The 15,318-nt window shown below is 37.3% G+C and overlaps 1 protein-coding gene across 1 annotated transcript; it reads left to right on the top strand.

Moving 5' to 3' along the window:
* The first annotated feature begins 373 nt into the window (after window positions 1-373).
* LOC149833919 (phosphatidylinositol/phosphatidylcholine transfer protein SFH6-like) lies at window positions 374-13,823 on the top strand. The gene is made up of 15 exons (XM_090011102.1): window positions 374-680; window positions 801-911; window positions 3,584-3,878; window positions 5,615-5,714; window positions 6,704-6,970; window positions 7,134-7,211; window positions 7,346-7,447; window positions 7,548-7,597; window positions 7,700-7,799; window positions 7,931-8,029; window positions 8,137-8,253; window positions 8,833-8,956; window positions 12,735-13,138; window positions 13,340-13,414; window positions 13,628-13,823. Exons 2-15 carry the CDS (start codon window positions 878-880, stop codon window positions 13,646-13,648), a joined length of 1,866 nt encoding a protein of 621 aa, XP_089867228.1. The 5' UTR covers window positions 374-680; window positions 801-877; the 3' UTR covers window positions 13,649-13,823.
* The last annotated feature ends 1,495 nt before the right edge of the window (window positions 13,824-15,318 follow it).

Here is a 15,318-nt window from a genome sequence, read left to right as displayed (position 1 = left end):
TTGAACTTAATCGGGTCTAAACCAGATTCGACCCGTTCACACCCTTAATCCAACTTATGTCTCACGCTTTCCAAGAGAGATGTGCAGTGGGGATTGAATATAACGTAGTTTTTTTTTAAGGAATATAACGGACTACTGTTATATATCCAAAGTAATGGCCCTCGTCATAATCATTTTCAGTAGCCAAATCCCCAAAAAGCCCAAAGGCCCCAAACCTCTCTCTGTCTCAAAAAAGCAAAGATATTTAGCAATTTTGTCCACCTCCAACAGTGGCATTCTCGTCTTTTTATGCATACGAGAAACGGGTAAAAAACTAAAAAAAGTAAAAAAAAAAAAACGAAAAAGACAAAAAAAAAAAAGTTGAGAGAGAATCGGAGACCAAACAACAGGAAGTTCGAGCGCCACAGGAAGTTCCACGTGAAGGGAAAAGTGGGAGCCGCCCTGAACCCTGCCATCCAGAGCAACCCGACTCCCGAAAAGAATCCGAGACCAAACAACAGATGGAAGGACCCCTCCCCCATATTTCTCGGCGATAAAATCGGCGTTCTCCTCGGGCCCTTTCCCTCCCGTCGCGGCCGACGACACCCCCCCCCCCCCGGCCACGACCACTGAAGAATCTCCTCCAGCATACCTCCTCTACTACGATTCCCCGTCTTCTGCAATCGAGATTTTTTCCCGAGGTGAATTTCTGGAAATATTCGGTGCCGCGTTGGGCAGTGGCCTTGTAAACCGAAACGTTTACCGTTCGTCGTTTGTCTGGTCCTTCTGTGCGAATATCTGCTTGGTTTTGTCTAATGCAGGTCCGAATTTGTGACGAGATTCAGCGCTTCTCGTTAGGACGGACGCCTCTGCTTCTCTATCTGTCGATCGTGCCATCATGTCAGGCCATCTCGATCGGTTCGCTCGGCCTTGTGAGTATTTGTTCTTTTTTTTTTTTTTCGATTTCTTGATCTTCTTTGGGGATTTTCTATTGTTTTTCGAAGTTTTAGGGTGATTTTTTTTTTGTGTTGGATTTTGATTTGTGGTTGAGGCTTAAGTTGGAGTGTTTTATTGTTGATCAATTTGTGGTTTTTTTTTTTTGTTGGTGGTGATTTGGGAGTCAGTTCTTGTGGCGTTTTCATTGATTTTGGGGTTTGAGGCGTTTCCATTTGCAGTCTTTTGTCCTTTTAGGGTTTAGATTTTAGGGCACTGCCGTTTGTTGGTAAGGTTTGATAGTAGATTCTCTCTATCTTTTTTTTTGTTTGAAATCTTTATCTGTTCTTATTGCGCCATGTTGGTGAAGGCTAGGCGTATCTTTAGTGGGATTGCCTTTTCTCCTTTGTGGGAATTTTGATCCTGTGCATGTTCTGGTGTTAACAATGTGCCTGTGAATTGGAAACGTCAAACGATTAATCGATTTTCAATGGCGCTTTTTATTCAAGCGAAAACCCCGTCTATGGCCGTGATTTTGTTTTATGTAATTCAGATTGGCAAGGGCCATGTAAGTTTTTTTTTTAACCTATTTCATATGCTGTTGGGGGTTTGGACAAAGAAGGGGAGCATCTGCTGTCAGTTCTGAATGTTGGTGCTCTGTGCTTTGCTCTGGGTTCTAATTTAACCACTTTGATGATGGTCAACGAGATTGTGGCGTTGCTCTGCTCTTGATTGCTGTGGGTAGTAGCTTTGTACAGATTGTTTGTTGCATGGGGTTTTGAATTTTTCCAGATTGATAAGAGATCCTAGGTTATATCCTACTAACTTGTATATAGGTCTTTGTAAGAATTTAATCAAATTGAACCATTGTTATGCTTAACATACTTGAAATATCTCCAATGGAAGTGAACTAATGGTTATTATTAAGTTAGCTTTGGGCATTTTAGCTGAAAATCAGGTTTTCCATTGTGCAATGTGCTCCAATCACAAAAAAAATATAGTCTGATTTCATGCGCATTGAGGTTTAAAGCACAAAAACATTGAAAATCAACTCAATATGAGTTTATGATGAAATTTTTGTTTTGACAGGCATGTTAAATAGACATGATCATGAACTGTGAAGGCACCTTTTAAGAATCCTTTCCTTTGGGCTGGAAATTTGAAGCATATTTTCTTGTTGCTTTGTCACATACATTCTGTAATAACTGTTTCTCTTATTTTTAGTTCTCCAGCCTATCTTCATCTTCAATAGTTCCCTTTCTTGTAGGTTGTAGTTATGTTCATCATTTGTCCGACCTTCATTAGCTGTGATTTGCTTTTATTCTATATTAACAACTAGTGATCCAAGATGCCCTGTGCTTATTTCATGTTTCCTTTGTTGGATGTAAGGCCTTAAATGGTGAAATACACGTGAGATGGTTGTGATGGGAGGTTTAAGCCTTATAGTAAACAAAAAAAACTGAAAGTGCTGTAAGTTATGTAACATGGGTCCTTCAAAATGCCAAGCATACCCATGTAAATGCTGGTGCTTGGTGCTTCTGGGTTCTGCCACATGCAGCTGTACATTATAGTATGTAAGATGCATTCTATGTTTCTATAAATATTTTATACTTCATTTGTTCTATTTCTTGGTGGACCTCTCCATTTTTAGCATATATATTATGTATATTGTCTATGTGTGTATGTGTGCAATATGCACAACCTAGCCACACACTCTCGCCCTTATTTTGGAAAGCCACTGTGTCATACCTATGTGAGACTAGTTCATTAGAATAGTGTAAAAGAATAAAAGAGCTACCAAAACATAGACAAAGCATATCAGCTAGTGAGTAGAGTACTGACATAATGCAAAAAAATATCTTGATTTATCTCCGAGTTTGAAAACTCAACCTATGAAAAGCTGCATTCTGAGAAAATTTTGTCAAACTTTTCTCTCTAAAGTCTCCCTTCTGTTATATCAGAAAGTACCCCCAATTTAACCAAGAAGCATGATATGATGGTGTACAACTTAATTGAGTGTGTAAGGGAGGGAGGGAGGGAGGGAGAGAGAGAGGGAGGGCGGGAGGGAGCAGATGCTGTGTATGTGCATGCATGTGCACTAGATCTTGAGGTTTCTTGAGCCTTGCTACTTAATCAGCAGAAGTAGATTGAGCTCTTGCTTGCAAGTGCTTTTCTCTTAGCCAAACGATCATGTAGACAAGCTATCTTTGAGATGCTTGTAAGAAGCTAAATAAATTTACTAGTCACATCTAAGCTTTGAGAGCTCAACATTTATTAAAAATATATGAAAGCATGCATGCAGACAGACAAACCCACCTTTTCTCTACTATGTAGTTGATTTCTCCTTTTGCCTACTGCATCTTGAATTGAATTTCAGCAACTGTGTTCTCCATTATGGAGCATTATAAGAGATTATATATTTCCAATCATTGAGCCAGTATTGTATTTGTGAAATTTGTGTTATTAGTCCAATTTTATTGTATGTTATCTGCTCCGGATAAACGATCCAATTGCTCCAGCATATTATACCATTATATTCTGCCTTGGGTTTTCTTATTCTTTAAAAATGATACATGAGATTCGATTGAATATCTTGGCTTTGTGAACGCCCATAGTGGTTACTGTATATAATATGTTTTCATATGTTAACTAGCTTGAAAAAATATTGCAGGCTTTGAGGGATCTTCTGCTCATGAAGAGAGAAGGGAAAGGAAGTCAGACTTCGAAAATTCAGAAGATGAGAGAAGGACAAGAATTAGTTCCTTGAAGAAGAAAGCAATCAATGCATCTACCAAATTCAGACATTCCCTTGGGAAGAAAAGCCGAAGAAAGAGTGCTAGTAGAGTCATATCAATTGAAGATATACGAGTTGTTGAGGAGCTGCAGGCTGTGGATGCATTTCGCCAAGCCTTGACTTTAGATGAGTTGCTTCCTGCAAGGCATGATGATTATCATATGATGTTGAGGTACCACTCCCTTTGTTTGTCTTGTGTCCTCCCATGTGCAATCAGTTCTTTTGTCTTTGAATCATCTTTGCTTTCTGCCAATTTCTGGTTTTGTAACTCATTCAGAACTGAACTTAAACCCTTGTCTAATAACAAATTAGGTTCATCACTGCATTTTGTCTTCAGTGCATTGGTGGAACTTATCTAATTGGAAAAATGGCACATATGCATGATTTTCTTGTCTATAGTACATGTTACAGACTAATCCGAAAAGAAAGTTTGGAATTCCTGCCAGTGACTGAATTTTTGTTTGTCCAACAGATGACTCATTCCAACTTACTGGATACCCAATACCATGGCTGCTTAGTGGCTTTAAGTTGATTTTGTACAATTCCATAGGTGTTGTGCAACATCAAGTATTATGTGAAATATCCCTAGTGCAGGGGTGTGGCATGCACCTACTGCTTTGCCATTTTTTCTTCATGCATTGCTGGATTTTTTTTATTTAGCATTGTTAAACCCTATTATGATCTAAGTGGAGTATTTATTGTGCTCTTCTCTCTACACCATCTTGATCCATGGTCTAATAAACATGATTTTCCCATGCATCAACAACCTGAACTTATAGTCCTTTTATCTCTCTACATTTTATCTAAAATGAACAATTCGGAGAATGACGACCAAAACTCTGTTTTTTTTTTATATTTTTCACTCTGGTTCTTGGGGTGAGCCAAACAGGATGGTTTGTGGCATTAGCAGAAGAATTTTATTTACTAAAAAATGTGGTTCCATTCAACTGAAGTTGGTGGAAGTTGTATCCACTTTTTTCTATTGGAAAGCTAGGATTAGACAGACCCCTACCAGTACAAGAGAGAATTGATACACATGGTTTCAAATCAAAATTATGTGGGAATCTGATCAGGTGGCTTATGCTTCCGCAGTGTCCCCACTGTTAATGCCTAACTGTGCTCAGCTCCCAGCTGTATTATTATTGGTTTTCAGAATTCAATTGCTGAAACAATCAAATAACCATGCAACACTTCTAACAGATACTCTAGGACTTGCTGATATTGACCCCATCCTTCTAGAGCTTGGTTGATACTTCAAACCACATCAATCCTGACTCAATTATTACACGAGAATGTTGAGGAACATTTAGCAGAATTTCTGTCCACCAAGCAATGTTGTAAAAATCATGACAGGAGACATACTGAAAGGTTCTAAGATATAGGTGTATATCACAGTATTGCATCATATAGTAAGATGCATCACCAAAAGAAATAATCATTAAAAAATAAAAATAATAAAAATTTAAAAAATCAGAGCAAAGATATCCTCCTCAATACTGTGGTGAAAACTGCTTCTTCTTCGACTAGCACCATAAGCACATCATTTTTTGTCTGTGGTTTATTGAATCTGTTATCAGTAGCCATTATTAGGGCAACTGCAGTGATTTTTAAAAATATAACATTAAAACCTATAAAGAGAGAGGTTCATTTTTTTTATACCCATCTTTTTAATCTTTCAAAAGATTTTTTTTACCATTATATCCATTATATCTATTTTTAATTTTTAATTTTTAATTTGCAAAATGTTTCTGTTACTTTGTTACGACATTTTCTTTTTTTGCTACTACTCTTCACGGTTGCTTTGATCTTCAAGCCCACCATTATGTTTGATATTGGCTAAATATCAGAATTTACTGCACTGTAGTGCAACAAATTCTATTAACAGCCAAAGGCTTTGTTCATCTCCAGATTTCTAAAAGCGAGAAAGTTTGATATTGAGAAAGCAAAGAATATGTGGGCTGAAATGCTTCATTGGAGGAAGGACTTCGGTGCTGACACCATCATGGAGGTAATTTTTTTTGTCTTCTGCATATGCAATCTTGAATTATTTTGGTCAATTTATGCAGTTAAGTCAAGCTTGTTGAAATAGCTTCCATAAATATCTCATCTTATATTTGAAATTGGTAGTCACTATTTGGTGATTTCGACTTTGAGTAGTCTTCATCAACTTTTTTGGTGTATTGGTAATTCTTTAAAATGCTGTGGTAGCTTGAGATAGATTTGTGTAGTTTGATGGTGACACTAACTACCGGGTATTGGATCAACTTAAAGAAATTCCAGGATCCTCTTTTTGGCTGAAACCAAAAGCATTACACCCTCACCTATGAAATTTGAATAGAGTAGTTAAAAAGTTGACAAAAAGATTGAATAATGAATTTTCCGGTACAATAACATTAACAGATTTATGTTGGTGACCATTTAAAATAATTGGATTGAATTATTTATGCCTTACAAGATTGCACTCCTGAGAAAGGGGATAAAGAATGAACAATTGTAGACAGAAAATATGAAATTTCTTCAACAAATTATGTATAGTAGGAGCCCTCATCCATGCTAATATCTGGTTTTTGTTTCAACCAGCTTCAAGGTGAGGAAACCACACTTTCTTACCTGCCACTTCAAATACGGAGTTGATGCCTGGAAACCTATGTTCAACGGGATACTCCAATTTATGCTTGTGTCATGTCCTCTTATATACTAATTTAGTGAGAAGTTAGCCAAGAATGGTGTATCCCATGTCCTTGTGACATAGTGGGAAAGTTATGAGTACTTTGCAAATTACTGCTTCTATGTTTTTTTTTTCCTTTTTTCTTGGGGGAGGTGGTGGGAGACAGGTTTTGTCCCTAATAACCTTCAATCTGAGACTCTTTAATTTCTTGGCAGTGTAATCTCATGTCATTTCTTTTTGAGAAGTAAATTATGTGTAACTGTGACTTTTTCCTGCCTTAACTTTTTGGATGCTCTTATAAGTTTTCATGGCCACTGGTCTTCCATCAGGATTTTGAATTTAAAGAGATCGATGAAGTTTTGCAATACTATCCTCAAGGTCATCATGGTGTTGATAAGGAGGGAAGGCCTGTTTATATTGAAAGACTGGGAAAAGTCGATCCTAATAAGCTTATGCAAGTGACAACCATGGAGCGGTACATAAAATACCATGTGCAGGGATTTGAAAAATGTTTTCTTGTCAAATTTCCGGCTTGCTCTATTGCTGCAAAAAGACACATTGATTCAAGTACGACAATCATTGATGTGCATGGATTGGTATGTCTTTTCTCATGTCAACTTTACATTTGTTGGATGGTTAATGTCCAAGTGGAAATATTATAATTTTTAGTTTCTTCTAGTCCATTTGTTATCTTTCTTTTTTGAAGTTTCAAGTGTTAACTTTGGATTCTTGATGTCTCTGACACTTATTTCCCATCAGGGCATAAAAAATTTCAGCAAAGCTGCAAGAGAACTAATTGACCGTCTGCAGAAGATTGATGGTAATAACTATCCTGAGGTAACATGTGATTCTTCATTCAGACTGGATTTGACACTAACCAATTTAAGGATGAAAAAAAGCCATGGAGCTTTTGCCATCAGAACTGTCCAAATTCTGATTGCCCTCATTAACTTGTAAACTGCATGATGCAGACGCTGCACAGAATGTTTATCATTAACGCTGGACCTGGTTTTAGACTTCTGTGGAACACCATAAAGTCTTTTCTTGACCCCAAAACTACATCAAAGATTCATGTATGTTGCAACTGCTTGTATTGCATCTTTATTATTACCATCTTCTCCTATAGAGATTTTTGAAAACTGTATCAACTTTAAATGATTCATTTCCTATCAGGTTCTTGGAAACAGATACCAGAGCAAGTTGCTTGAGATAATTGATGCCAGGTAAAAGGTTTGGGCTCTATGTTGTGAACTGTAATGAGCTGATCTATTGCTTTATGTTAAGATATCTCCAGTCCTTACAAAGATATTGTGTTTTTCTATCAGTGAATTGCCAGAATTTCTTGGTGGTACTTGTACGTGTCTTGATCAAGGTGGATGCATGAGGTCTGATAAAGGTCCATGGAAAGACCCAAATATATTAAAGGTCTTATTGATTTTGTTTCTTATGTTTTAGTTTATATTCCATGTAAACCTTTAACGATTGTTATCTTTCTCACAGTTGTTTTACCTCCATATGTTTGAGATTATGACTTGCCTGTGATTGCTGGCTTATAGATGGTTCTTAGTGGGGAAGCGCAGTGTGCCAGACAAATTGTTACTGTTTCAAATGCTGAAGGAAAAGTAATTGCTTATGCAAAGCCAAGTTACCCACTGGTGTGTCCTGAGGCAAACTTTTCCTTTTGAGCAGAAACAAGTTTGGCTATTCTTATATCATTTGGTGTGGCAGTTACAAATTTTATTTTGTTTCATGGTTGGATCAGATGAAGGGAGGCGATACCTCAACTGCAGAGTCAGGATCTGAAGCTGAAGAGATAGCTTCACCAAAAGTCATAAGGAGCTACATGTCAAATGTGCGGTTGACTCCAGTTCGTGAAGAAGTAGGTTTCCTTTCTGTTGGAATATAATGCGATGTTTAGTTGATATATAGAAAACATAGCTGATGCTGATAAATCACTAGAAATGATCATGCATATGATTCTCTTAAAAGCAATTTCTAGATAACAAATGACTGCTTGTTGCACAATTTCTAAGATTGACAAAATGTAACTGTTTTGTTGGATTCTTCTGCTGATAAGTGGTACTTTTATGTGTATCCGTGCATGTCGGTGGTGCTCAATCATTAAGGCCATTCATGGACTAATTAATGTACATTAACACGAGATGCTTGTGATGCTTGAAGCGGTTTCAGAATCTAAAAGGCATTTAGATACTGATTTTCCAACTTAAAAATTTTGATAGCTATTTTAATGTGTCTGTCAAAATGCAAAGCATCTAAGATGGTTGACAGGCACTTGGATGCTCCAACTTTGTGTTCTGCCCTTTGCCTTTGTATAACTTTCTTTGAGTTGTTGGAACATCAGATTTGACATTCTTTTCACTTTATCATTTCTCATGCATTCAGATATCATGGAAACAGCAACGGTGATATATATTTTGCATTGTTTGATATTTTACAGTCTAAACAATCTAGCAAGGCAAATGCATTTTCAGAGTATGACGAATATGTTCCCATGGTCGACAAGCCTATGGATTCTGGTTGGAAGAAAGAAGTAGCTGCGCGAAAAATGCCTGTTCCCAAAGGTGGGCATAACCTGATCTCACCACACACACACACACACACACACACACACACATATATATATATATATATATATAAACTCACAAGTTGGAAACCCTTTTTTATAATTTTAATTTTCTAGATCAGATCATTTAGATGTAATGTACATGTTTTATTTAGCAGGGAGCGACCTTTGGATCATGTTCATGTTTTGTTGACGTGTATGTAAGATTTTCTGGGGTTGAAAAATCAACTGTGCATAATGTACCAAATTTTCACCTCAAAAAACACGATTCAAGGGTCAATTCTTACTAAAAGGATGTTGTTTGAACACATCTATGGGGATCAGATTTGGTCAACACAACCTGCCCCTATGAGTTTCAACTAAGGGGTTTAACACAGCAGGGACCATATATATATATATATAAAGTGAATAGATAAAGAGAGAAAGAGGGTAAATTCATAAATTATTGATATGCTGCCTTATTGGACCTTTGGTTCTCAAGTACTCTGGCCTTTCAGTGTTTGTTTCCCAAAATGGCTTCACTGACTTGAGGAGATGATATGTGATGAAATTGCTTGATGAGTCCCCACTCTGCAACTGGGAAATGTTGCAATGCCTGACATCAAGTCTCTTCTGTATACCCTTGATGTGAATAACATCCTGCAACCCAAATAGTTACTCTATTTTCATTACCAAGTGTAATTTTCTTAGACATGGCTGAAGTGGCATCATTTCACGATTACAAAAGCCAGATATCTGTGATGTGTTCAGAATATAATTCAATTAATAGCCTCTAGCTGTGTACCTAAACACTGATACTGCCATCGATGTTGGGTATGGGTACAAATGATAAACACTTGGTTTAGGAAGAGGGAGTGTCACCTAGTAACATTTAAAAGTGGGGTTAATACGAGTCAGATAGATTTTTTCCTACTTAGAAAGAGAGATAGGGGTTGTTGCATCGATTGTAAGGTTATACCGGGAGAAAGTGTAGCTACACAACATAGAGTCTTAATTTTAGATCTTAGAATTAAACAATACCGCAAAAGGGATAGACATATGATAGATCCTAGAATTAAGTGGTGGGCACTAAAAAAAGCTAAACAAGGAATGTTTGTAGAGCGGGTAGTTAAGAAAGTTGATTGGTGTCTCGAGGAGGATTCGGAATCTATGTGGAATAAGATAGCGGGTGGCATGAGAAAGGTGACTAAGGAGGTATTGGGTGAGTCTAAAGGCGGTGCACCGCTAGGTAAGGATACATCGTGGTGGAACAAGGATGTCAAATTAGCTATTAAGGTTAAAAGAGAGTGTTATAGAAATCTAAGTAAAAATCGTGATAATGAGAATTTGGAGAAGTATGTGATAGCAAAGAAGGAAGCTAAAAAAGTAGTTCGGAACGCGAGGGATAAGGTATATAAGGAGGTTTATGACAAGTTGGATACCAAAGAGGGTGAGAAGGATATTTATAGGCTTGCAAAGATGAGAGATAGGAAATCGAGGGATCTGAGTATGGTTAGATGTATCAAAGATGAAACGCAAAGGGTTTTAGTCAAAGATGAGGAGATTAAAGAGAGATGGAAAGATTATTTTGATAAGCTATTTAATGAAAGTCATGCTCAGGATCTTGGAGACTTTTCAATTCCTTTTCATGAGATGAATCGTGACTTCATGCGCAAGATTCAAAAGAAAGAAATTGCAGAGGCTTTGAAGAAAATGAAATCAAGAAGGGCAGTTGGCCCGGATGGTATACCTATCGAGGCTTGGAAATGCTTGGGAGAGAAAGGTTTAGAATGGTTGACAAATCTTTTTAACAAGATTTGGCAGACAAATAAGATGTCTAATGAGTGGAGGAAGAGTACTTTGGTGCCTCTATATAAGAATAAGGGTGATATACAAGATTGCACAAACTATCGTGGCATAAAACTCATGAGTGATACTATGAAACTTTGGGAGAGGGTGATTGAGTCTAGGTTGAGGAAGATTGTCATGATATCGGAGAATCAATTTGGTTTTATGCCTGGAAGATCAACTATGGAAGCTATATATCTTCTTAGACAACTTATTGAGAGAAATAGAGAGAGGAACAAAGATTTGCATATGGTTTTTATTGATTTGGAGAAGGCTTACGATAGAGTACCTAGGGACGTTCTCTGGTGGACAATGATGAAGAAAGGTGTTTCTCTCAAGTACATTAGTATAATTAAAGATATGTATGAAGGAGTAGTAACCAATGTCCGCACTTGTGGAGGGGTGACAACCAATTTTCCTATAACGGTTGGGTTACATCAAGGATCTGCTTTAAGCCCTTTCCTATTTGCTATAGTGATGGATGAGCTTACGAGATCAATTCAAGAAAATGTGCCGTGGTGTATGTTGTTTGCTGATGATATTGTTTTGATTGATGAGTCTAGAGCTGGGGTTAATGCTAAGTTAGAATTATGGAGACAAACATTGGAAGCAAGAGGTTTTAAGTTGAGTAAGAGTAAGACAGAATACATGGAATGTCGTTTTAGTAAGCAACGAAGTAGTGATGGGAGTGTAGTGAAGTTTGGTGAGCACGAAATACCGGTGGATGATTCTTTCAAATATTTGGGATCTATCATTCAAAAGTATGGAGAAATTGATGTAGATGTAAATCATAGGATAAAGGTTGGGTGGATGAAATGGAAGAGTGCAACTGGAGTGTTGTGCGATCGTAGAATGCCATTGCGGTTGAAGGGAAAGTTTTATAGGACGACTATTAGGCCCGCTTTACTATATAGTACGGAATGTTGGGCTGCCAAGAGACATCATATTCAAAAAATGAGTGTAGCTGAGATGCGTATGCTGAGATGGATGTGTGGAAATACAATAAAAGATAAGATTCAGAACGAGGAGATACGTAAGAAGGTAGGCGTTGCACCCATTGAAAATAAGATGAGAGAGAATCATTTACGGTGGTTTGGACATATTCGATGAAGGCCTAATGATGCTCCAGTTAGAAGGATGGAGAAATGGGAAAATATATTAGTTAAAAGAGGTCGGGGTAGGCCTAGGAAGACATGGATGGAGGTGATAAGAAAGGATATGAATGCTTTGAACCTCACCGAGGACATGGCATTGGATAGAAATGAATGGAGGAGAAGGATTCATGTGGAAGACCCATAATGATTTTCTTTGTTGGTTCATATCGCCGACCCCAATTGTTTTGGGATGAAGGCGTAGTTGTTGTTGTTGTGTGTATATATATATATATATATATATATATATATATATATATATATATATATATATATATATATATATATATATATAGCATTTCTTGATTGAAAAGTAATGGAAAACGGGTATTTTTAAATTCCTTGGAATTTATATGGAAAATGTCTTGCCTTTTTTGAAAAACAAAACTCGAGTTCTTTTGGTGCTAGATGGTCATCCATGGTATATAATTGGAACTTTGAGAAACGATAAAAATGTCATCTACAAAGTATTGATCACTTGCTTAACATCCATAAACTACACATGGAGCATCTGATACTTTACACTATACATGTCCAGTCTGGCATGTCCAACAGTGTCAGATACTTTGAACATTGAAACAACCATGCCATCACGAGGAGTGACGATGTCAATGTTGGAGACACCAATATGCTGGACCTTTAATAGCGTCCAGGTATTGAGATATCAATCATATTTGAAACTTTTTACCGTCTCACAGATTCAGTTATTTCAATTTTAGCATTTCATATGTAACTTGCTTTTATTATGGCTTTCTGGGTATACACTCAAGTAGAATCTAATAATTCCAATAATTCCAGGTATCCTTCCTCTGACTGATACAAACAAGCCTGCAACCAGGATCCATGGTCAAGTTTTTGCTTGGATCATGGCCGTCCTCATGATGTTTATTTCTCTGATCCGATCTGTCACCTGCCAAATGACCAAGAAGCTTCCAAACAGAAGAATGGAACAGGATGACCATGACGTTTTTATCCCGCTCGACCTGTTGCCAAAGGCAGAATTCTGTCCCCCTTCATCATCTCGAGGATTCACAGAGAATGACCTCATGACCTCTGTATTGAAGCGGCTTGGAGAGCTTGAGGAAAAGGTTGATGCATTGCAAGCAAAGCCTTCTGAAATGCCACCTGAAAAAGAGGAGTTGCTGAATGCTGCGGTCTGCCGTGTGGAAGCATTGGAGGCGGAGCTGATTGCCACAAAAAAGGTACTAAAAAAATAGACAAAAAGTAACATTTTCCAAATATTAGATCTCAAAGCATGAATTTCTTTCAAAGGCGATTGCAAACCAGTATATGGAGATACCTCGTCTGGTTGCTAATGCTAAATAGAGATGGATGGGACAAAACATAGTAATTGAACTAAACTAGTCACAAGATTCTGAATTTATTTGTTATTTCTTGATCAGGCTTTGTATGAAGCTCTGATAAAGCAAGAGGAGCTACTTGCTTACATGGACCATCAAATGGAGGCTAAATTTCGGGTAGATCTTTTCTCCTCACTCATTCCAAGTTTTTGTTGTCATTATGCTGATTTTGAAAGCAGGGACTTGGGCCAGAACCTAATTGAGTCACTGACGAGCTCGGGTTCCTTGGCTCACCTATTCTTTTGCAAGCAAGCTGCATTTGACAAGTTGCTGGTTTCTTTGTCCTTTATTTGCAAACTTACAAAATATTTCCTATTTTTGTCTTTGCAGAAAAAGTCGTTCTGTTGGTAAAATGGAGAGCCTCTTCAATAGGATTTTTCAATACCCTCAGCGCTCTCTTTGTAAGTCTGGAATTTTACTATAAACTGATTTGTGAAGTACTTGTCATTTACATGACAATTCTGAGTTGTTTGGTCTTATTTTAATAATACACAAGCGTACATTTTGTAGTCTCTGTAATTATCCATGTTTTTTCCTCAAGTGGGCATGTGTTATTTGTGTATTCTAATAGCTGCTCAGATGATAGTGGACCAGGGGCAGTGATTGTTACTATCTCCATTTTGCATGTTTCAAGGATGGATGTCACTAGACATTGAAAGTGTCCGTCCCTGAAATTGAAATAGTTTGTGTAAGCCGCCCATTCTTCTGTAGATTTGATCAGTCGCTCCATTGTTTTAGTGTCCTTTACAAGGGCTAATCCTTTTTGTTCCTGTTGTACATGTTTCAAAAGAATTGCTCTTGGTTGAAACTGTTGTGTGGCGGTGGTGTTGAGATGGCCATCTTGGGAGTAGGGATTCATTCAAAGATTGGATGTCACACCAAGATCATTTCATGAACGCTGATCTCCTTGTGTGGGTTTCTTTTTCCTTGTATTCAATGTGAGTCTGAGAGACATAGTAACCTGAAAAACAAGCCAAATTGCAACGCGGTCAAATTAAAAAAAAAAATGTGCAAGGAATTAACGGAAGGATGGAGCACTTGGAAACTTAATTTGTTATGTTGGAAACAGATATTTGTTCTTGTTTTCAAGTTCAACACCCAAGTCATTTTACCTTGTCTAAATTGTATTTGCAAAAAGAGGAGCTTCTTCTATATTCATGTATACCCAAACCTGGACGAGCAGGGGCACCCGTGTGCCTATCCAGTAGGCCGTGGCTGTGAAAAACATCAACAGTTTGTATTAGATCGTGTTTGCGTTGGTTAAAAGTGTGTTCCAGGATTTGTATTCTGAGTCTAAAACCTCGGAGTTCCAAGTTTAAACATGCTAACTTTGTTTCACCCTTTTTGTCAATTGGTGGAACTTAGACGTGTCTGTTGTGATTCCACTGTGTTTGGAAACTGAATTCCGCTAGTGACACTTTTTCAGCGGAAATTTTTTCCCTCTGAATCCAATCAAAGGTGTAGCTCTATGTATGCGTCTATTACACAACTCTAATAGCAGCATGATGAGCATTTCTGAGTTTAAGCATCCTTTTCTTAGAGTTCATGGGAGGAGGAGAGTCAACAACTATGTTGGGCTGTGTTTCCCACAACTATAGCATAAAGTAAAAGTATTACATTGGATGGTTGTATGTCTTTAACATGGGTTCGGGATTCCCCTAATCACATTTTAACCTAAATTTTCATCAGAAATGGCAACAATTTGTACAGCCGCAGGGGACCTCTCATAAATTTCTCTTTATTTGACAATGTCATATTTTGATTCTGTTTAAAGAAAGATCATCCGAAGATTAACCTGATACTTGCAATATGTCACTAGTTCTGATTCTGTGACAAAATTGTTATAAACTTTCTTGGACAAAGCTCTATGTATTAAAATGAAATAAATAAATATATATATAATTACCATCAATGATGAAAAACATACAATGGCACAACAAAAAACTAATCAAAATTTATTGCAATTTTCACTTTCTGTGAATTTCTTGAAGCATAACAAGACAGTGAGATTCGTGAAATAC

Source organism: Nuphar pumila, chromosome 6 (genome assembly GCF_984573655.1).
Source record: "Nuphar pumila chromosome 6, dmNupPumi1.hap1.1, whole genome shotgun sequence".
NCBI classification, from domain to species: Eukaryota; Viridiplantae; Streptophyta; class Magnoliopsida; order Nymphaeales; family Nymphaeaceae; genus Nuphar; species Nuphar pumila.
The sequence above is the reverse complement of the archived record's forward strand: the minus strand, read 5'-3'. Positions and strand labels throughout refer to the sequence as shown.